Source organism: Phaenicophaeus curvirostris, chromosome 3 (genome assembly GCF_032191515.1).
Source record: "Phaenicophaeus curvirostris isolate KB17595 chromosome 3, BPBGC_Pcur_1.0, whole genome shotgun sequence".
Taxonomy (NCBI): Eukaryota; Metazoa; Chordata; class Aves; order Cuculiformes; family Cuculidae; genus Phaenicophaeus; species Phaenicophaeus curvirostris.
This window is the reverse complement of record NC_091394.1, coordinates 43,207,668-43,231,420: the sequence shown is the minus strand read 5'-3', so window position 1 is coordinate 43,231,420 and position 23,753 is coordinate 43,207,668. Positions and strand designations below refer to the sequence as shown.

Here is a 23,753-nt window from a genome sequence, read left to right as displayed (position 1 = left end):
GCCTTTGTCAGAGATCTCTTGTAAACACAGCATGTTTCACATAGTTACTCTCTTGAGAGTGATTAAGAGTCTTTTTTTTAAAAAATAGTTACTTATTCAGCTCAGGGAGATTTACAGGAGCAGAATACTTTAATGTGCTGTATAATGTTTTAAGAAAGAACAACTGTTTTCTCCCCCAGAATCAAGTTTCAACCTACTCACATAGATATTGTTTTACGTTTGATACCACAGCATGAAAAACCTGTCAAGCTTCAAACAACAGTAATGCTGCTTTGATTTCTAATTCATTGAGAACTCGTTTGTAAACACTATAAAATAACTTTGATTATTGCAGGGTGAGAAGGGAGAACCAGGAGCTTTCATTGCTGCTGATGGATCTTTAACTGAATTGTTAGGAAGAAAAGGAGAGAAGGTGAGCTAATACTGTGTTGTGATCCCCCAGAATGTTCGGTGGCCTTGTTATCAGCCACCTCTGCTGGATACTGCAGTTCTCCTGGTCATTGTCCTGTGTGTCTGTTCTCAACAGGGTGAAGCTGGAGTGGTGGGACCAGTGGGACCAATGGTAAGACATTCCCAGAGACGTGTGAATTCCTTTTTTTTATTTTGCTCTGGTTTTACAGATAATAGTAAATGTAAAGGTAGTTTGGTTTAGCTCCTTCTGAATTGGGATGATAAGGAGTATTCATGCTTCAGAATGAACAATATCCTTCAGGAATTTATGTGGTTGTTACATGCATGGTGGTGTAAACTACTGACTTGATTGAGAATTTAAATTTTGGTAGCACAAATGTATCCGTTACAATCTAAACAGACAGTGAAATATCATCAAAGCTAGAAACTTAAATATCTTTTCACTCTAAGTGAACTTGGTTTGTTTAGCCCTAAAGAGAAAAGACTGAGCAGAGCTCTAATTGCTCCCTGCTGCTGCCTGAAAGGGAACAGAACAAAAGGGAACAGAACAGAAAAAGTTAGGTGCTTCTCAGAGGCACATAGGAAAAAGATAACTGCCAATGATCACAAGTTCTAGCAAGAGAAATTCCAATAAGATATAAAAAAAAAAAAATCAGAGTAAAAGAAATAGGTGCTCAGAGAGATAGTGGATTGTGGAACAAGGTGCTAAGTGGCATGACCTAACTTGAAACTTTGTCTTGCTTTGTGAGAAGAGGTTGGACTAGATGATCTCTAAAGGTCCATTTCAATCTAAATTCTTCCCTATTTCTATAATTTACATTAAAACAACATCAGGCTCAGTTTCCGTCAGCGTCAAAAAATTGCAGCTGTTATAGATTTTGAGGAAGCTGTAAATCAGGCAGTAGAGTCAGGTCGCTTATTGATAGCAGAGACTTTCTTTCAGTACTTCGCCTTGTATTTTTGACTGGACACAAAATGTTGTATCAAAGCGTAAGAAACTAGAAACTTTCTTAATTACTGCATATTACAGCACCTTGAGGGGGGCTATCCTAATTTACCAGAAGGAGAGTTCCTTTTCTCCTTCTTCTATGACTGCAAGATTAGTTTACTCATTCAACTTAACATAGTATCATAGAATAATTTAGAATGAGAGTGAACATTAGGGATCATTTAGTCTGTACCACTGCCTAAAGTAGGTCTATTTAGTTCAGGGACTTGCCCAGTCAAGTCTTCATGATCTCTTAGGACAGAGAATCCATAGCCTTTCTGGACAGCACATTCCAGTATTTGACAGCCTCCAGGTTAAAAGAAGATTTTCCTTATATTTATATGGAATGTCTCATGTTCTAGCTTGTGTTGGTTACCTTTCACCCTATCACTGTGCACCCTTCAGGTTATGTCCTTTTTCTATCAGCCCCAAAGTCTGTGTTTACATCTCCTTTTGTACTGCCACAAGATGCTTCACAGAGTTCAGCTATTCAGAGGGAAATCTTGCCAGCACTGTTGTGAATGATTGCACTGCAAGAGAATTTGGTGCACAGAACATCTCTCAAGATCAGCCAGTTCCTCTTCTTAGCAGAGAGAAGAACTGTAATTTGAACATCACTGCTAGCGGGGTGTTGTCCCACAGAAAAAAAACCTTCATAGTCAGTAGGAGTCCTGTGCAACAAAAATATACAGACTTCACAGTGCTGGGCCAGACCCTCTGTGGCATTACTATCAAGGTTTTCATGACAGTTCTGTTTCACCTTGCACAAAATATGACTCTTGCCCAAGAATAACTTTGAGGTAGCTGGGGACTCTGATCATTCCTCTGTGCTGTTAGAGCACAATGGACTCCCATATATTTCCAGAATTCAAAAAAAAAAAACCCTCCCTACTCATTGCTGCCCTCCATTTTAAGACTTCGTCTGGACAGAAGAGAGTATAACAGGAGCTTGGCCCACAACAAGACAGAAGTAGTGGTTTGACCAATGTGAGCTAGAGATAGTCAGAAGGTTAACAATAAAAGCAAAAGAGACAGAGTGAATCCAACATCCTGCCACTGGGGCAATGAGAATCTTCTACCTGCTCAAATATGGTGTTCATTATCAGTGAAGCAGATTGCTGCAAATTACTGAATAGGAGCCCTTAGTAATAACCACAACATCAGTCTGCCCAAATTGACTCTCTGCTTTGTACTATTTCCCTTTTCTGGTAAGCAGCATCCCGTGGCTTCCTCACTTCCTTCTTTCACTTCTAGCTGTTACTGCTGTCTTCTGCCTCAGGGAGTAGCTAGCATCTGACAGGGGCTGGCTGGCACTTTGACACAGGAAACAGTGGTTCCAGTATGGCTCTAGCAGTTCCAGTATTATCAGCTCTCACATTATTGACATTTATTATTTAACAAGCCAGTTAAAGCATGAGATCCAGATACTCTTTATTTAAACTAACAAAAAAGTCTGGTTTTAATCATCTTCATTGCTCATTAAAGCTCAGATTTGCATAATCTTTAAAGGCTCAAATGCCAGAAAGTGAAATAGAATATCCCACAACATTTTGGGGTTCTTTTTCTCAAATCCCGTGATTGGATATGGTGGCATAGAAGGATGGGTTGAATTATTTTGAAAGGTTAGGGACACAATATTGAGGTTCACATTTGTCAGAGTCCATCAGCAGTCTATTGCCTGCTTTAGACCCAGGCATTAGCTTTGATCATATGGGCAGAAATTACTTTCAAACAGGAACCAAAATAGAAATTCAGTAAAGGTCCTACCATGTTCCAACAGTTTCAGCTGCCACTAGTGATTACAATGATGATGTTATGAGTCACTATATTCACATCAGCCTTTTCTAGATTTCATCTCTAAACAGTCTTCAGTTTTGGCATGATAAAAATGACAATTATTCTATGAATTTCAACTTGATGCTAAGGTAAATTATATCATCCTCATCATCATCTAAATTTTCCATGAATGTACATCACCTTTCAGTGAAATGATATTGCATAAAGGCAAGGACAAATACTTGCTACTGATTGATACCATTAATTTTCCTTTGATACGTGGTGCCTCATTTTTCAATCGCACATCCTACAAATGACTGAGAATTCAGACTTATTCCACATAACAAGTCTTTTCCAAGCCAGAGCTGACTGTTACATGCAGGCCTCAGCTTCTCAGATCACTCAGTAGAGCAAGTAGAGAAGATATTCTGTGCATTCTCCGCAGACAATCACACACGGATTTTTAACTCAAATATAAAACTATGCCTCTTATTCTAAATAATCAAATATATGTCAAAGATATGTTCCATATATTCTGTACAATCACTTTTTTTTTTTCCCCCAGGGACCAATAGGACCTACTGGACCTAAAGGAGAACTTGGTTTTCCAGGACGTCCAGTATGTATCATGCTCTCAAGTGTAGTAAAGATAGAGAAGCTTGCTTCTGACACATACTACACTATTTCTATTTATTTCAGGGCCGCCCAGGACTGAATGGATTGAGAGGTGTGAAAGGTGATCGAGGAGAAGCAATTAATGTAAGTTCTTATGTATGACAATTAGTTGAAAAAAAAATCCTATTAAACACTTAAGTCAAGTCTAAATTGTATGAATTCCTTTAAAGTTATGACAGGACTGAAAACCTGAAATAATCTAGAAATAATTATGTCTTTCTGCTACTTTTCCTATCTAGTAATAATCATTGAAAAGTCATCTTCTGGGTCCATCTGGACAGTTCTTGAAGATACACATAGGTGTATCAGCTCCCATGTGTAGCAGTTAAGTGTGTGATTCACTGTTAGCATAGCTAGTTCAAATAGCAAATTATCTGGGATTGGCAGTTCTTTCTACATATTAAAGAATTCCTGATCCAGGCCATCAGTATGACCCCTTCTGGTGTGAAGATACTTACATAGAATCTTAGCTACCTAGCACAGGCACAAACAGCACTTGAGCATATCGTTGTGAAGTGACGTCTACTAACAAGAAGATACTTGTTAATGGCTACTACCTGCTTTAATTGCCATATACATGTATTCAGAATAATGACCACTGCATAGATAATAGCATATCCATGCTCACCTACAACCTGTAATTATGGAACGAGACAATCTTTGCTAGAAAAACTGGTACCCATACCACAACAGCAACTAATAATATTTCATCTGCACAGAGATATGCTAGGGAAAAAATATACAAGGATATTCTACTGTGCTAACATAGCAATCATAAGGTAGAGATCAGCTAGGCATCAGAAGAGGTGATCTGATCATTGTATTTCAGTAGGGCAAATTTTGTAAATGAGTTCTGTTGTATAAGCCCTCTGGTTCTACTTTTTTAAAAAGAAAAAAACATATGGCACACAAACTGCAAAGTTTTATGTTGTCTATCTGGACAGTAAATATAAGTGACGTGCTTTATCCAACCAACAGGAAGACTGAGAATTAGTAAGTATCTAAGTATCTGAAAAAAAATTTGGACCGGTGGACCCTCTGCTGGGTTAAAAACTAGCTCGATGGACAGGCCCAAAGAGTCATGGTAAATGGAATTAAATCCAACTGGATCAATGGGCTGAGGCCAATGGGATGAGGTTCAACAAGTGATGAGTTCTGCACTTGGGACACAACAACCCTACAGGCTTGGGGAAGAGCAGCTGGAAACTGCCTGGAGGAGGAGGGCCTGGGGGTGTTGGTTGACAGACAGCTGCATGTGAGCCAGTGGTGGTCCGGGTAGCCAAGAAGGCCAATGGCATCTTGGCTTGCATCAGAAACACCGTGGCCAGCAGGACCTCACTATAAGACATTGAAGTGCTGGAGCATGTCTGGAGAAGGGCAACAGAGCTGGTGAAGGAGCTGGGACACAAGCCTTATGAGGAGCAGGTGAGGGAACTGGGGTTGTTTAGCCTAGAGAAAAGAGGGAGGGGAGACCTTATCACTGTCTACAACTACCTGAATGGAGGTTGTAGCAAGGTAGGAGTTGGGCTCTTCTCCCAAATAACTAGTGGTAGGATGACAGGCAATAGCCCCAAGTTGCACCAGGAGAGGTTTAGATTGGATATTAGGAAAAATTTCTTCACCAAAAGGGTTCTCAGGCACTGGAATAGGTTGCTTAGGGAGGTGGTTGAGTCATCATCCCTGGAGGTATTTAAAAGCTGGGTAGTTGAAGTACTCAGGGGTATGGTTTAGTGGTAGTCAGGTATGGTTGGACTTGATGATTTCAAAGGTCTTTTCCAACCTAGTGATTCTATGATTCAATGATCCTCACAGAAAGAAAATATTGGGTACGAAGGGTTGCTTACACCTCTAGAGAAGGATTTAAATAGAAATTTAGTTGATGGAATGTAAAACCAGACAAATTCTAATTGGAAGAAAATGACAGAAAAGATTACTAACCACCAACAGAAACTATTGAAGTAGATTTTCCATTCCTCCACATCTTCAAACAGTGTCAATGTTCATTTTCTTTATAGTCTACCTTAACCAAACAAAAACTATTAAAGCAAGCACAACTAGATGAGGTAGATCAGGCTGGGAGATAAAAGCAAATAAGCAAACAAAACAGGCTACATGTTCCAGTTATCCTTCCTCAGGATATCTCAGGGAAGATAAAGTTTAATAGATCTGTAATTACTGATGAAATGACATGTGTCACCACACCAAAGCCTGCATTAATGTGGAGTAAAAGATAGACATTGTGTGGTGCTGGGTTTTTAAATGGCACAGTATAATGTTGGCATATTTTTCATGAGGGGCAGTCATGCATCCAGTCTAGAAGGGTTACTTGAATCTTCTAATTAGCATGTAGTTATCTGACTGGACATTGAAAATATAGGAATTGCAACAGTCTTTAGAATCTCAGACCAGTCTCAGATACCTAATTTTCCTTGGCTGAGAGATCAACTGCCTTTAATTTAATTTCAATTTTTAGTGCTTTGGGATTTCTGGTTTGGGGTTTGTTTGGCTTTTTTTCCCCTGGAAACAACAGTCTTACACCATTTTGTGCTCCAGAGTGTTTTAGGTTAAATATTAAAATTCACCTGACAGGTTGATCCCTGTAACTAAATGCTCAGTCTCCCCTCAAGCCATTTAACACAAAACCTCTTGGTTAAATGAGCCTATAGCGCATATAAAAACATCTGTGTCACAACCCAGTCCCACGCGTGCACACGCTCGTTTCTGGCCCTAACAGGGGGAAAGTGGATTCGTTTGTCTGTGTGGCGATCCCAAGGCCAATAAGGTCACTTCCAGAGCGAATATCAAAAGCAGTATTTATTTCTGGCTCCGCCAAGCATAAACACACCAAGATGCCAGGGCGCATAGCAAAGACACGGGGAGGGGGGGTGCAACCATCCAAAGTTACAGAAATGAATCCCCAAAACCAACCCAGGTCCCTCGGATCTGGTCCAACAACCACACCATGAGGTAACGGGAGGGAGTCAGAGAAAAAGAGAGAGAGGGGTGGGGAAGGAAAGAAATCACCACATCAACGGCAGCAGCAGATCTTGGGAACATGTGGTGACAGCAGCAGCTTTTTCCAGGCCGCGTGGTCCAGGCTGGTTTGATCGAAGTGCGTGAGTGAGCATGGAGGTGAGAGCGAGACTGCCCTCCCTGGTTCCTTGAGAGTCCTTTTATAAGGGCCATAGGATCCCCATCTGCACGTGTCTTTTTGGCGGGCCCAGCCGGTCTCGTGGGTCCAGGAAGGGTGGGAGTAGGGAGTGGGGGCAGCAGTCATGGCTGCATCCCCTCACCCCACCGAAGCCAGTTCTGGGTCCCCAGGCAAGGGAGAGCTGTGCCTGCTCCTGCACTGCCCTTTTGCTGAACCCGGTCCTACAGACAAGCTGGTGCCACAAAGGTGTAGTCCTCAGACAAAATGTTTAAGGCAAAGAGATAAACATAGTCTGACTTTACAATCTGTCTAATATCTTTCTTCTTTCACTTCCTCTTACCAGGGCCTTCCTGGCTTACCTGGGCCCCCAGGGCCCCCTGGACCTCCAGGACGTGTAGTTTTTATCAAAGGAGTAAGTACAGCTGGAATTCAGTTGCTGGTCTGTCTCTGTAGAAGACGTGTTCCTCTAGAAATGGTTTGCAAAGGGAAGCATCAAGACTTGTTTCAGGCGACACAGTCTGCAGTGAGTGACCTTGCTTATGTGCACAGGAAAAAAAAATCTCTTAATTGGAACCAATGTCACATGAGAGTTTTGTCCTCCACACACAGAATGGGGCCTGCTGACTGCCCTGTGAGAACTCCCAGGCAACAAGCTGGGCTCTCTGCTTTGTCTTGTCATGTCTATTGCATCTATTTAGTGTATTATCCGCTGTATCATACCTACATTCATTAAAATAATTTCCCTTCCTGTTTTCAATAGACAGTTTTCCCAGTTCCTCCCAGACCCCATTGCAAAATGCCAGTAAGTCACACACAAAATCTGCTCTTATCAGAATGCATGCCCATGACAGTACGTAACCAATGTATATATGTAACGACGGTAGCTTTGCAGCTTTTCTCCCCATACCTTCTGCTTTGCACCACAGATTTGTTTTAGCTAGTCTCTAAGATAACAGATTTTCAAGTGTTTAGATACCCAAAATTAGCCATGTATAAATTACATAACAGAACTAGAAACACTAGAATGTTTTGGTTTAGGTTTGATTGCTTTGACTACTTGGTTGTTCTAACACTCTGTAATGCCTTTCAAAGCCTACATTTCCATCATTTAAGAGTTTCTTTGGGGAGCTGAATTTTTATACATACATATACACACATTTTCCAGAGGTATATATAAATAATGTCTCCATGTCAATCTCTAAAGGTGCCTTCCAACCTCAGTTCTCCTATGATCCTCTGTAAAATGATTCAAACAACACAAGGCTATTTTAGCTGAATTTCAGAGTGTGTAAACACTCCTTCATACATGTAAGTATGTTAAATAGAGTTGTTCTACAGTTGTGAATAATCTCCTGTCTGAGTTTATAGATGTCTGCTGTACACGGTAACATAAATGAATATAAATAAAGAAATACAGTTTAAAGCTCATGAGTTTTCCTTATATGAACTGAACTTCCAAAGTTGATGGAACTATCCATGTAAGACTTCTAAGAACTAATACTACAGGATCAGCCAGACACAGCACCTTCAATTTTTTCTATATGCTATTTTCAGTTTTTTCCTTACACTTAGATTCATATAAATAGTCATAACTAGTACATTTCCAAGCACTGTGCCACATTTTAATACCTACTCTGTCCCTGTTTTGAAGACAAGCAGTAGAGGAAAGTAGCATGCCCAATGTTTCAGGTGGCTGGTGTCAAAACAGGATGGACTGCCTCCCAATTGTTATCTCAGTGTATGTGGAGCATAGGTCATGGCATAGCCATGAACTGATGAAAGATTTACAAACACAGTCTGTTATCTTACAGTTAAAAATCAAATCCTGCTTTCAAGTGCAGTGATGTAAATTCAGAACTGTTCTTGGAAAAAGAGTTTTCTGATGCTTCATTGGCATGACTGAGGGCAGGATTTGCTGACGCTGATGCTTCTAAAATGCATATTGTTACCCTCTTGCTGAAAGCATGTTGCATGTTAAAGAGAGCACAATCCTGAAAAAAAGCTTGTTCAGCTACCACCCGACCTTTGACAAACTGGAGATAAGCCCAGAGTGTTGTTTATTCTGACAGCATGCAAACTTCCCAGGCTTTTCAGTCACATCAAGTAAAGCACCTCCATTGGTTAATATGTATAGATATTTTTTAACTGATTTCTTTGCCTATAGATAAGTTCACCTTACCATGGAAATCAAGAAGCTCTTGAAGTCCATGGTGAGTACTTATTTTCTTGTACTCAGGTATAAATAAGCATTTTCTGTTGGTTTTTTCTTTATTATTGTGAAACTGGGTTGGGGGCAGTGGGGGGAAGTCTCAACAGCTAGGGCAAAGGAAAAATGAGCCTCAGTCTGCATTTTGAAGACTAAGATTTATAAATTGAGCAGTGCAACACCATTTCTGCATGACTTAGTTGTAGAGGTCCTCATTTAGAGGGGAGGTGTCACACACTGGCTGTGCCAAATCATTACTGTCTGATCTGGTAATGCTGCTAAAATGTAAATTCTAATGTCCGCCCTATACTACATCCCACCAAGCAACCAGGTGGTCTCATTCCTCCAGTGTTTGACTGATGGTGTCAAAACCACTTCCCTTCTTTGAGTGACTGATATCAGAAAACTTGATCTTGTAATCAGAGCTCACATCCTTTTGCTTTAAAGAAAGTTATCATAGGCAGGCTGCTGGAGTCATGGAGAATGTTGCCGGAAGAAAGAAAAGAGATATTAACAATTCCTTCTGTGAGGGTGGGTGAATTTTCTGGTGAGACATAAGAAATATTTTCCATCCTAGGAAAGTGAAGCCGGTTGAAAAGAAAGTGACTTCTCAGGTTTGGGAGTAGCCAGGACAAAAAAGCTGGCAGGCAGACAAAGAAGGAAGCAACATTAATGGGGAAAGGGGATAAGAAATTCCACGTGAGGATCCTGGGCAAAGTATCACAAGGCCAGAGAAGCTTTGTTAGCTTTCACTTCTTTTAATGGAAAGAGGTTTCAGGAGAATAGAGAGACAAACTTGTGGAGTACAATGATACCATGAGCTTTCTTTCTGAATCCTTACTGCTGACCTCTGGCAAATGAAAGCCTAAGTCTTGTGCTTGGCAAACTGTCCACATTTCTTCAGGGCTATATCCACAGAATTCAGACCATACATAGGCTGCCCATTGCTGCTCATAAGTTCAAATACTCCAAATTGTTTGTCTCCCCCTGTACATATGGATTCCAAAAGATCTCTATGTCCCTGTTTTTGTTTTTAAAAAAGAATCCATTATCTAACAGAATAAAAGCCCAGAGAGAGCCCAAAGTTCTTGATTCAGGGCATTTCCCTTAGTTCTGAGAGTTGATTCCAAGCTGATAAAAGACATTTCTGCTCTTCTTAGACTTTCAGCCTTGGTAAAAGCTTGAAAGTAAGGTTTTTGGCTATGAAAATTTTGTTTAAAACATGTCAGTTTAAATCAATTAATCATTATAGTTTCTTTTCTCTAAATACATACTAATTCTCAACTCAGCCAGAAAATACTAAATGGTCTCCAAGTGCATCCCTTCTTCATTTGGATTAAGGAGGAAAAATCAGCATTTATATACAGTTTTCATCCCATTTTAACACTATCATAATGTCTTGATAATTCCATTCTTGAGCTAGTAGTCCACCAGACAAACACAAAAATGGGCACTTACTGTGCACACCAGGTATTAAAATTAACAGAAGCCTACAGCTATGGTTCAGTGCTTTTGTCCTTCCTCAAAGACATTCTCCAAGGTTGGATTCAGTTACATGCACAGGGAAACAGGTAGAAATTCTGTGCCAAAAGGATGGTGAATGCTGATTGAAATAGTGCTACCTTGACCAAATTTTGTGGGAATATTTCCAAGGTTAGCAGAAAGTTCCATGACAGTTTTGCCCCTTAAGGGCTGGTTTGAGCTGAAAAAGAGGTTGAGACATTAAAAGAAAGTCCCAGAGCATCCATAGGGAGCATTTAGCAGTTTTCTTACAATCTAGCAGTACATAATGGAGAAGGTCTTCTCAAGATCACAGAGGAAATAAAAGTCGAAGTCTTCCTCTTTTTATTTAGCTTCTTAAAATAAAAATTTATTCCTGCCTGTTTATTATACTTCCTGAGTAATTTTGTGAGAAAAAGCAGTAATGCAGCCTCTTAATATAGAGCCTGAACATGTTACCTAGTTCCTGGGAATTAAATCAATCTCCTCATCACTGTGCAAAAGGTGTCTGGAGGATTTACAGTTTGATCAGATAAATCAGGGCCTGCATGGCAAAAACAATGCATGCAAAACATTGAATAATGCAACAAGAGTATATATTATGTCAACTCCAAATGATGGAGCTTGGGACTGTTTCTGGAGGAAGAGATGGCTCTCTGGGGACCAGTTCTCCGGAGTGGTCCAGAGAGTAGGTAGTGGGCTAATATCAGAGACTGGAACAGCAATGACTGAGACACTAGGTAAGAAACAGGCCACCTTGATCCAAATGGAAAAAGAAAAAAGAAAAGAAAAGAAAAGAAAAGAAAAGAAAAGAAAAGAAAAGAAAAGAAAAGAAAAGAAAAGAAAAGAAAAGAAAAGAAAAGAAAAGAAAAGAAAAGAAAAGAAAAGAAAAGAAAAGAAAAGAAAAGAAAAGAAAAGAAAAGAAAAGAAAAGAAAAGAAAAGAAAAGAAAAGAAAAGAAAAGAAAAGAAAAGAAAAGAAAAGAAAAGAAGTGCAAGTGGTCAGGGTAAGGAGCAATAGTGGACATACTGACTGTAAAAGATGGTATCTTGAAGAAGAAAAAGCCAGAGCTTGCTTGTATAAGCTCTGTATTGGTCTCAATATTTCAAAATAACCTAAAATGACTAGACTGGAAATCTGCCTAGAAGGTAACTCTGAAGATGTCACAGTTGGGCAGTTAGAGTTCAGCTGACAGCTAGGAAAACTGTCTAACTGAACACCTTGAGAGACTGTGTGACTGGCCTCAGTGCAACACAAAATGAGGCCCCACTGTTCTGTTAATAGGCATTTGGACACAGGCTCACAGCTGGAGACTGAGTCACCAGACACATTGTGGAGAGACCAATGGGACTATGACCAGCTTTCACCTCTGGAAGACAAAAAAAAGGGTGGAGAGAACTGACTGGAAACTTTCATTATAGCATGGGCCTCATTCTTCTGTATTTGGTCTGTATTCGTAGCCATCATATGCAGCTAGAAGAAGGAAAAAGTTTGTAACTATTTTTGAAACTAGGACTTTCTTACAGATAAAATCTTTATTTTTTTCTTACCAATAAGTCACATTTATAAGTGGCAGCAGGTCATGGAGCATGGACAGGGTACCCAAGCAAGAAATTGTTTCTGTGCTTGCCCCAGTGAAATTCACAAATGTGATCAGATCAGGTTAGAAAACAACCTGTGTTCTTCATCACAACTGATCACAAGGGCTGAAGATATGATGGTCAGGGAACTGTTAAAAATTGCTTCAAAAGATACATCTGGTATCTACTTGCCATTGTATTATACTTCAGCATCCTTCTTGTTCACAACTCAGAATAAGACCCCCTCACCTGACACTTGAAAAGGCATTTCTACCTGAAGGAAGTGGCTATAAAATGTTACTGTGGTAAAATGACATTATTTTATATTACTTTTGCACAGATATTAGCTATTATTCAAGCACAACAAAGAAAGAAATCAGACCTTAGTCGTCTAAATACTCAGGGGTCATTTTACCCAGGCATTTTATAGGGTAAAGTTACCAGGAAAGTCTAATACTATCTGGAAAAATAGAAAGTTTATCCAGATATATTTAAGTGCAATTCTACCCTCATCTCACCTGGATGGAAAATTATACAATTATCGCTTATGTGACATGAATGATCAATAAATGACAACATCATTTTACATTCATGTTTGCAGATATTATCATTTATTGGTTTGTTTTGGAGTCTCGAGATAGTAGATGTGGTATCGAATGCAGAGCCATAACTGAAGAACTGTTTCTACACTTGCTACAGTGAAATTCACAAATGTTGTGAGAACAGGTTTGTTCAGAGAGTCTTAGGTTAGGTGATTGTGGAAGGAAGAGTGAAAAATTGACTTGTCTTGCACATGATGGGGCTGATAAGAGTGGACAATCAGGACAATTCAATGTTCATGAGGAGAATGAGACAAGCATACAGGGACTGGAGCCACATGCTTCACATATACGGAGAAGTCTGCTCCTACTTTCAGTGGTTTGATTGTCTCTGCTGTCTCTGCTATGGTCTCTGCTGTCTGAAAGTTCTCATGAATTTGTGATTCTTTTATGGCAGGTGCTAAAGCAAACAGAGATTCCTGGGGGCTGCCTCATTCAGCAAACTTAAAAGGAGAAAAGGGAGACAGAGGTGCTCCAGGACCACCAGGTATACTAAATCTGATGTGTCATTGACATCCTGTAAAGGAATACATGGCTAACTTAAAAAGCAATTCAACAAAGTGCTTTGATACTTACCTCCTTACCTGCCTAAAGACTTACACCTAGGCTCCTTGCTGAATTGACATACAGAACAACAAAGCCCATGTTATCAAAAATCATAGAATCATAGAATAGTTTAGGTTGGAAGGGACCTTAAAGATCATCTAGTTCCAACCCCCCTGCCATGGGCAAGGAGAATGTCTTCTGAAAAAAAAGGACCTGTACTGCACTTTTTTCAGTATTATGAATGTTTTAAGTACAAGAATAGATATTTAACTGACTGACCAGAGATTTTTTTTAAATCTTAGAAGGACATCATATCCACCTCCTGAGACATCATTTTGTTGTCAAACTTTTTGAGTAAATTAGGCTAAAATCCAGTGCTTCCCGTTTCAGGGTAACATACCTCTGCATTCTGAGTTCGAGGCAATTTTCTGTTGGTGGCAGTCCCACTTCAAGCAGGAAGTAGAGCTAGATGATCTCCATTTCAAGGAATGCTTTAATTGCAATGATCATGAAAAGTCTGTGTGAGCTAAAGACACAAATTCACTGATAGTAGGAGCTGTTAGTCTGTTTCAGCAACATCTGGAAACAAAATGAAATGAGAATGTTTGGTCTACCTGCAGAAGCCCCACAATGAAGTATGTTTCCCTCTGACTAGTGATAAGATCCTAAAGATCCTGCCGAATATTGCTACCAGACCTCCACTGAATGCCTGTAGAAGAGGACTCTGCATGTTGAGAACCATGCCAGGCAAGCTTCTCTGGCTGTGTATACTAGTAAACTAAACAGATCCATGACATAGAGGACAATTGTTCTGCAGTTTAATTGTTCCCGTGTTTCCTGGCCTGGATTCAGCCTACAATGAATAACACTTGTTGGTAAAAATAGGATGGTCTGGAAGATAGCTTAAGCCAGTGTTTAATGCACCAGTCTCTCATGCTTTGGGAGTGAGCAGGACAGTTTAACTGCATGGGTGGATGCTGTACCGCTGTACCACTTTACCTCAGGGCTGAGGAACTGATCTAATACAGTTTACCTACCAGCATGGGCAGATCTTACCAGTTCCCTAACACAGATTTTTGACTTCCACTTTGAGTGGTGACCTCCCCATTCCTCCCTTCCTTCCATACCTTGCTTACAGCTTGTCATCTTCTGGTCATCCTACAAAGACCTCAGATAATGCCCAATGTAGAGATTAATAATAAGCAACATCTGAGAAGGACACCTATTGTTCCATTCCACGTCTGTTCCCCATATCCTCACACAGATCAAACAAATAACTGCAGCAAGCTATGTTTGGTAGAGTTGGAATAAAATCTAAATAGCTTCCATAGTCGTATTACATTTCTATCAGATATATCTATACATCTATACAGATGTATACAATGTCTGATTGATTTAATTGTATCTGAGATATGGCTGGCTGAGGGTTGGACCCAAAGATCTCAGAAAGTTGTTCAGAACACATTTGAAGAAAATGCCTTGAATTGTTATAGTCTTTTTTTCCAAGTGTATACCTAACAGAATATTTTAAGGCTTTTTAGACTTTTTTGTGCTGGATTGACAGTTTTAGCTGACCACCACTGGCAAACAACACAACACAGGTTTTATAAGGATTACACAGGTTTTATAAGGATTAATAATAGTATTGGGTTTTGTTGCAGAAAAGTGTCAAGGAACATAATTCTATGATTACCTTGGTTTCCATCAAAGGGGTTAATTTGGATGCTTTTCTTTCACATTTTGCCCAACTGCCATTTTTATAGAAAAATGGAAAATTTTCAATTTTGAGCCTTCTTTGCTTTTTTAGTGAATCACAATGATGTTCAGAAGTTATTAAGGTGTAAGAGACAAGATAGGGCAAGTTAGCCTTGCTTTGCTAGGAAACCAAACTAAAAATATCTGTTAGATTTAAAGGTTAATGTTATTATTGTAACTAACTTTCCTTTAAACGCCTAGACTAGTAATATCTAAAGCAGTGCTTTTAAAAAAAAATTACAGATAATTATTGTACTTCATTATATTTTCTTCATTTTTCAGGTCCACCTCTGCCTCCATCACATTTCAGCCAATTTATTAACAGCATAAAGGTAATTATATCCCATTCGTGTCCGAGTTCTGTTAAACTTTTTTTAGTGTACTTTACTATAAATTAATCATGAAACAGTATAGCATGTGAAATATTCAAAACAGTTAAGAATATAAGCAATTACAAATCATATACATTTCTTAAACTCCAGCTCTATAGACAGTTTTTTTACAAGTATGGAGATAGTAGATGTCAGTGGTATATAAAGAATACTTTGGAAAAAAACTGTACTCAGTGGTATTAAAGTGAGTCATAATTCACTGTTACCTAACATAACTTACAAGCCATAATGAATGTTTTTGTTTCCATGCCAGCTCAGGTAAGAGCAATCCATTACATGAAGGGCTTCTAGAAAAATTTAGCAACAATTAACACATGGAGGGATGGGGAAATCACTGCTATGTAATATTATTTATCTTTTAAGCACACTGAATAAAACAAGTTAAAGTGATAGAAAGTAATTTTTCTAGGATCTCTTACAAAAAAGTGTACCTGTACCTTGATGTGTTTGATCTCTCTCTGTTCCATTATCCTCCTGACTGTTCACGTGATAAAAATTAATACAAATGCAGTATTATTTTAAATGTTTTTAAGTGAACGAGGCTTTTTATCAGCACAAGATTTGAAAAAAATGAACCAAACTATGATTCAATAATGCACCAAAAGCAATGTACTGTCAATTTTCTTGAAGGGCTCACTCCCAGTGCCATCTGGTTTTCGGATTTTGTTTCTGATTTGCTGAGTGCACCTAAGTTATTCCTATGACATAAAGTGCCTCATGCATGCATGGCAGAGCTGATATGATCCTATAGAGTAGTGCCTGTAGCTACAAAGAACTCCTTTTTCATCTAGTCTTTCACCTCTGCAAAATGGCATGCCATATAGAAAGCTTTATAGTCCTATTTACTAGAAAACTAAAAAGAAGTCAGAGAAGGAGCTATGCATAGCCATCTCTTCTGGCTTTCTGCAGCTACCTGCCATTCTTGCTTTGCCATTTGCCTCTTCTGTTCACCAGTTTATTTCCCAGAAAGGTGACACAAAACAGAACAAAAAAAAAAGCTGAAGGAAAATATCAGCAGACAAAGGAAAAGAAATAATGGGAGGAGGAACCTACAATTGTGGTGGGTCATTTTGCACAGATAGATAATGGCCTAGTATCTGAATGCTGCTTCTTACTTATCACTCTGTTCCCCAAACTAACTGATACTCAATAATGAAGGACAGGAGAGGAAATGCAGTTCAAAGTGTCTACAATTTCGGGTAGTGACTCTTCCATTATCCTGGTGCACACCCTACCCTTCTCTCTCATCCTATGCACAGGAATCTTCACTTTGCCACATACTTTTAATTATCTGTCCCTTCCAAGTCAATCTTTTTCTCCTTGATAAAGGAGAAAAGCAGAAAGCCAGGCTTTTGTCCTTCCTCTGACTGTTTCTTTGCATCCAGCTACAGCATAGAACAAAGTTTTGCCAGGTAGAATAACAGGAAACAGCAACAGAGGCATTTTCTCTGCCTCCACCTAACCCTGCCTCCCATAGCCCCTGCCCTGAGAAAGTCTTGCAGCCTTAGCAGAGAAAATGTTCCTTTTTAATTGCATGTCACTGAAGAAGGAAATGGTGTTGAAAAAAATTTAAGCAGATGCTTTTTCTTTGTTAAGCTTAGAGATTTCATGAAACTTTAAAAGATCATTGCATAGAGTTCTGATCTCACTTCAGCTCAAAGTTTTAAAATGTGTTCTCTTTAAAGGGTGAAAAAGGAGACAATGGAATCACAGGTGTAAAAGGAGAAAAAGGAGAACCAAATGGAGGGTTTTTTCTGACAGGACCTCCTGGACCACCTGGAAGACCAGGATTAGTTGTAAGTCACGCAAGTTGTAGAATAGAAATATTTGTGCATAACCATTGTTTCAATTTAGAAGGCACTTAAAGGAGACAAACATCAAGGTGATGGTAAGAATGAGGTAAAAACTCATATGCTAACCATCAGGTGAATATGAGACAGTTGCGTTACGCGTAAACACAAACACCTCACTGTTGCACACAGAATGAATTTGCTATGAAAAACTGATGTAATGTTATACTCGGCTGACTAATGCAACTACATCTGTATGTAGATTCATGCTATTAATAGCATTACAAATCAAGGCAATATATATTACTTGTGATGCCACAGTTATATCCCCGTGAAGGCCAAGGTAGGCTACATAAAGTTAGACAGTAGTTGACTTGAAAGCTATTTGCCATCTAAATAATTAATCTTATTTTCCATCCCAGTAATCAAAAAAATGAATGAAAAGTCCAGTGTGTACCCAAATGGATAATTCCTATAAAATTCAGCCACTGTAGAATCTCTACCTAGTTGTTTAATCTTCCAGTAATCGCCAACACAGCTGCTTTGGAAGTTTATCCCTGTGATCTGGCAACAAATGTGTGCATTGCATTACTCTGTCACCATGTTCCATGCCAAGGAGCATGAATGGGTGGGTCACAGCTAAGGACAAAGTGCTAGGTTAGCAAACCCACCTTCAAAAGTGCCCCGGCACTATTTCATGTTGCTGAGAACCATCTCCCTGTTTAGAAACTGGTACACTGGTAAGGAGTTGCAGGCCAGTTTGAGCAAAGGGAGCACAAATCCTCCTCATTCAGACTGAGAACACACTGCTAAACAAAAAATGTAGAAAATTGAAGCCTTTTTTAATCTGGAAGACTGGCAGCTGGAGAGCTTAAGAGTTATGAGCTGACATTTGATTACAGGAGCAAGAAGACGATATTTGTCATGAGGCATACACCCTGCATAGACAAATTTTGTTTTAAAGCTTTCCACTGTGTACCTTCAGACAAATACTTTTCTCATAAACACATCAAAGTGAGTAGTCTTTCATGAGCAGAGTTGAGATCCAGAACTTCGAGAGTACTGTTGACATCAGCTACTCAGGTACAGGTGTAATAACTTTCAGAAAGCTTTCTGAAACTTAAATCCTTTAATTTAATTTAGTATGTGGTCAATTTTTTCCATTAATATCCATGCCTTCTTGAAGAAAATTATGTACAGACTCATGTCTAAACAGTGGTGTGGTGGCAGGCCTTCGATGCCACCAGTGAAGGGTCAGCAGCAGTGAAACAGATATGTTCAAAGAAATACTTTTTATCACTGGTAGGGACCAAAAGGAGATTCAGTTGTTGGACCCAGAGGACCTCCAGGGTTACCTGGCCTACCTGGCTTACCAGGTTATGGAAAAATTGGACCTCCTGGTCCACCTGGACCACCGGGCCCACCAGGACCACCTGCAATATATGGCTCAGGTGAGAGGGTATGCTTTTTCTTTTCACTGTATATGTGAGTGCATAGACATGCAACCACACTGGCACTTCCTTTACGTACCTGTTCTGTCATCTGCCTACCCGCTCTGCACACCTGAATCAGGTTGCTCCCCTCTCTCCTCCTGCCCTCTGCTGATTTCTCCTTGGACGTGAGTTGGAGCTGGGAACACAAAAGGGGCAATCTTTCTGCAAAGAGTTTCCACTGACTCATGTCATGGGAGCATTATTGCATGAGAAATCTTACTAAGGCTGTGGCTGGGAGAAAGTCTACAGAATGTAGAAAAGGCTGCCTTGAGAGCTTTGTGAAATCTATCAAACCGGGCAGCTGGCAAAATTTGGGAACATGTTAATGTGGGCCAAGATGCACTTCTTGCGATCAACTGAGTTAAATCCAGTTGTCAGCCAGTCACAAGTTGTATTCCCCAGGGCTCAGTACTGGGGACATTTCTGTTTAATATCTTTATCAATGATCTGGATGAGCTGATCGAGTGCACCTTCAGTAAGTTTGCAGGTGAGACCAAATTGTGTAGGAGCATTAATCTGCCTGAGAGTAGAAAGGGTCTACAGAGCAATATAGACAGGCTGGATCAGTGGGCTGAGGCCAATGGGATGAAGTTCAACAAGGCCAAGTGCTGAGTCCTGCACTTGGGACACAACAACCCCGTGCAGCGCTACAGGCCTGGGGAAGAGTGGCTGGAAAGCTGCCTGGCAGAAAACAACCTGGGAGTGCTGTCTGGCAGCCGGTTGAACATGAGCCAGCAGTGGGCCCAGATGGCCAGAAGGCCAGCAGCATCCTGGCTTGTGTCAGAAATAGAGTGACCAGCAAGAGTAAGGAAGTGATTGCGCCCCTGCACTTGGCACTGGTGAGGCTGCATCTTGAATCCTGTGTTTAGTTTTGGGCCCCTCACTACAAGAAAGACGTTGAGGTGCTGGAGTGTGTCCAGAGAAGAGCAATGAAACTGGTAAAGGGGCTGAAGAACAAGTGTTATGAGAAGAGGCTGAGGGAACTGGGGTTGTTTAGCCTGGATAAAAGAGGGCTGAGGGGAGACCTTATTGCTGTCTACAGTCACCTTAAAGGAGATTGAAGTGAAGTGTGTGTTGGTCTCTTCTCCCAAGTAACAAGTGACAGTCTGAGAGGAAATGGCCTGAGGTTGTGCCAGAGAAGGTTTGGGCTGGGTATTAGGAAAAGTTTCTTCACAGAAAGGGTGGTCAAGCACTAGAAAGGGCTGCCCAGAAAAGTAGTCGAATCACCATCCATGGAGGTATTTAAAAGATGTGTAGATTCTCATTCCTTCTCTCTCTGGGAACTGTGACCAGCACGGGAATCCAGCCAGGAAAATCTAGAGCGAAGTGTTCTTAATCTCAGCTGAAGATGGCATACTAACAGAAATCCTGACTAGAGAGGCTATATAATGCAGATCTGTACTGCCTAAAATTTGGGCAGGTCTAGCTAATACAGTTCTCCATTTCTGAGAACTAATGATCAGTCTGTTTGCCTGCAAAACCTGTTCCTCCAGTATGCTAGTTTAGGGAGCAGATCCCTCCCTCTCCAGTTTGTTCTCTCCAGGTATCGCTTGAACCTAGTCAGATTAATACAGCTGCCCAGGGACAAGGTGAGACTACTAATCTGTCATCCAGTAAACATTATTAATTGTCTATCAGAAGCATTAATCCTCTAAAGAAGAAATCCTTAATGCATTCAATGCTGGTACATAAGCTCTACCTGAATTAACCTCTGATCATCTTAATATGGACAGATCCTCAGCATCCATAAAGTCCTTCAGGCCTTTAGCCGTGTAATTTATATTAAGCACTTCTGAATCTTAGCTAAGAGATGCAGTAAGACAAAACAAAGTATTATTAATACTCCATTCCTATACTTTTGCTTATCCTCTCTTTTTCAGTACAGAAAGAGTTTCTACTTATGATTAAGACAAGATTTGCCAAATCTCAGCTACAGAGCCCTGCTGGGACACAGCATGATGCTCAGCAGAGTCCATGTGTAAAAGCTCTTTCTTCTAAACAGCTACAAAATTCCATTATCATGATATGCATATGCACAAGATGCTTGTTTTCAGTCTTCCATATCTTTTCTTATTTCTTTCCTTATAAGAAGGGAGTTTTAACTCCAGAAAACAGGCATTTTCAGCTCAAGGTGAAGAAAACCTGCTTTAGAGTAGACACAAGTACTAGGTACTCGATGCTGTAGACTGCAGTCTTATAAATTGATGTCCATACCACTGGGAAATTCTTTGTTGCTTTGAAACAGAAGATGACCTCACACTTGTGAACTTTTTATCTAAGGAAAAGTTCATTTTTGTTTACTTCTAGAGCAACAGATATAATGACTCCCTCAACTACTATACAGGCAGGAACTAAAAGTTCTGCCTCGTTTGCAGAGTGTCTCAATAGATTGCAAACTGTTGACCTTAAGCTCCCAAATAACAGAGAAAAGACTAAGTTTTAGCATTGCTTTTTTAAAAAAATCCTTAAATGCATTTTTGGAAATTGGTTTGAACAGAACTATGCGGAACTTGACTCTGTAAGGCCTATGGCTATTTAAAGTTCCCACTGCTCCTACACCACCATTAAGTTCTTTCTTTATGTCATTGTCTTCTCTCAAAAAAAGATGACCTTCAACATGTATTGTTATGACTGTTTTATTATAGCAGCTGCAATGCCGGGGTCACCAGGTCCTCCTGGAGAGACAGGGTTACCTACAAGCAGGAATCTGGTAAGAGAGCAAAATAAGTAACCATGCCATTGAAACTTTCCTTCATATCTTTTGGTGGTCATTGGTAGCACTGAGAAATGAGGGAAAGCTCCATCCTGTGTTTTCATTTATTAGAATGTTTTCTGAACCTCGTAATTCTTCAGCAGATAATTCTGGGAAAAATGATGAAGTCTGTCCATTGCCTTCTTAGTAACAGCCTATTCAAACAAATGCAAAGACTGATGGCATGCTAAAGTAACAGAAAGGTGCATATTCCATGTTCAAAGCAGTGTCTCTGAAAGACTATGGCAACTTAATGTGCTGAGGTACTAGAATAACTACTGAATACCTAGTTTCCATGAAAAAAACCTCTCTACATGGCTAGATTAAAACCCAGTAATATAGGTCACTTGATTCTGAGAAGAAAACTGTAGATTTCCCCAGCAAACCTAAAACATATTCTGCCAGAGAATACAAATAAATTTAACTTTTTCCTTTTCTTACTGCTTGAATCAAATAAGAATTTTATTCCAGCTATTTGTGCACTAAAAAGTGCCAGCTAAGACTTGTGTGTTCTTAATTTCTAAATTAAATACTCATATTTTCTGAAAAAAAAAATATTCAAGGTAGCAGAGGGGATTCATAGAAATTTTTTTTCCTTTTTCACATACTCACATTGTGATAGGAAAATAAATTTGCTGGATATCTTTGGCAGTCATTTGAGAATACACTAGTAAAGAAGCAGACTTTCAGATCATTTGTATAGTCTCTCTCTAGTTTTCTAGTTTTCTTAATGCCTTCTCACCATAGTGCACACCTCTGCTAGTTGCCTTTTTTTATTGAAATTCAGGACCTGGCAGTGATTACAGATCAGGGGAGAAACAGATGTTCAAAGACTGATGCCCCGAGATGCAAGGCTGTAGTTACAAGATGGGAGGTACAGTCTTAGATAGGACATCCAGGTCCACTTAGGTCAAAACCAATATTAAAAATAAAAAGTAAATGTATGGTATGGGCTGCATTATTCATTGACCATTAATATGCCTTCTGACACTGAAGAAAGGAGAAAAAATTACACTCAAGTGTCAAGAAATGACATTCTCAAGAAATTTGCCCCTGATTTTATACTACCTGCAATTATCAAACAGACTATGGAAGTGACGTTAAAGTGGACTGTGTTCTTCAGGTGACAAAGGGAGATGTAATAGTGCAGTGGCCATATCTGGCAGACAACAGTATAAGTTTCTTGATGATCTATAAAAAGAAATTTACAAATCCTTGCTGTGTAAACTAACGGCATCTGGAAACATAACGAAAGGAACAGAAGAAAACACCCGTGAAGAAAGGAGATGACTACAACACTAGGACAAATATAACAGATGCGAGCGTATCTAGAACTTTGCATGATATTTGTAAGCCTTATCAAATCTCTTCTAAACTCTACCATTTTGATCTAGTGTAATAAACTGCAGAGTTGCCATGACCTTCACTTTGTGAAAAATTACCTGTAGGTGTAGTTCTACTGCAAGCCACAGAACTATGATTCTGGTATGCCAAAGCAGCAAGATATTCACGTTACTGAAGCTTTTTTCATGTGAAATTATACAAAACTGACTTTGTGAGTATTTCCTTTTGGAAGAAGCCTTGACATTTATGTGCTTAAATAAGACTTCAATTTAACAATTTAACTCACAAAATGTTTTGTGTGTCTGATGGAACATTCTGCACTTTCCTATTTGACAGGTTACAACATTCCAAAACATTGAGGGTATGTTGGAAAAAGTTCATTATGTAGCAGAAGGTACACTAAACTATCTGAGTGAAACTAGTGAGGTTTTTATCCGTGTTCGAAATGGATGGAGAAAATTGCAGGTAATTTTACACTATGTCCTAATCCTTTCTAACTCCTTCACTCATAATGGAGTTGTTGTAGATACTTCTTAGAGGAGTGGAGAAGTATGAGTGCAAAGATTCCTTTCTTTTAGTTCAGAAGCTCCTGGTGATACAGTTTTGTTTGCTTTTTCTTCATGGTTCTTCCAGCTTGGTGAGCTAATTCCTATTCCTGCTGACAGCCTTCCTCCTCCATCTATATCAAGCCATGTAAGTACAAAGTATTGGATTGTGAAAAACTGAGTCTAAATGTACAAAAACAGGTGATGCACTTGGCAGAAGTTGCAGGCAGATCCTTGCACAACATGATTTT

General features: G+C 39.6%; 1 protein-coding gene across 1 annotated transcript in view; it reads left to right on the top strand.

Annotated features, from left to right (window-relative positions):
- The window catches only part of COL15A1 (collagen type XV alpha 1 chain), a 119,374-nt gene that overhangs the window by 90,222 nt on the left and 5,399 nt on the right, over positions 1–23,753 (top strand). The window contains exons 19-32 of the mRNA XM_069853840.1: positions 335–412; positions 527–562; positions 3,741–3,794; positions 3,875–3,934; positions 7,345–7,413; positions 7,762–7,803; positions 9,166–9,211; positions 13,283–13,372; positions 15,469–15,518; positions 17,264–17,374; positions 18,675–18,819; positions 21,507–21,571; positions 23,294–23,422; positions 23,591–23,650. Coding sequence (XP_069709941.1) covers positions 335–412; positions 527–562; positions 3,741–3,794; positions 3,875–3,934; positions 7,345–7,413; positions 7,762–7,803; positions 9,166–9,211; positions 13,283–13,372; positions 15,469–15,518; positions 17,264–17,374; positions 18,675–18,819; positions 21,507–21,571; positions 23,294–23,422; positions 23,591–23,650 — 1,035 coding nt within the window. The remainder of the gene's footprint in view (positions 1–334; positions 413–526; positions 563–3,740; positions 3,795–3,874; positions 3,935–7,344; positions 7,414–7,761; positions 7,804–9,165; positions 9,212–13,282; positions 13,373–15,468; positions 15,519–17,263; positions 17,375–18,674; positions 18,820–21,506; positions 21,572–23,293; positions 23,423–23,590; positions 23,651–23,753) is intronic.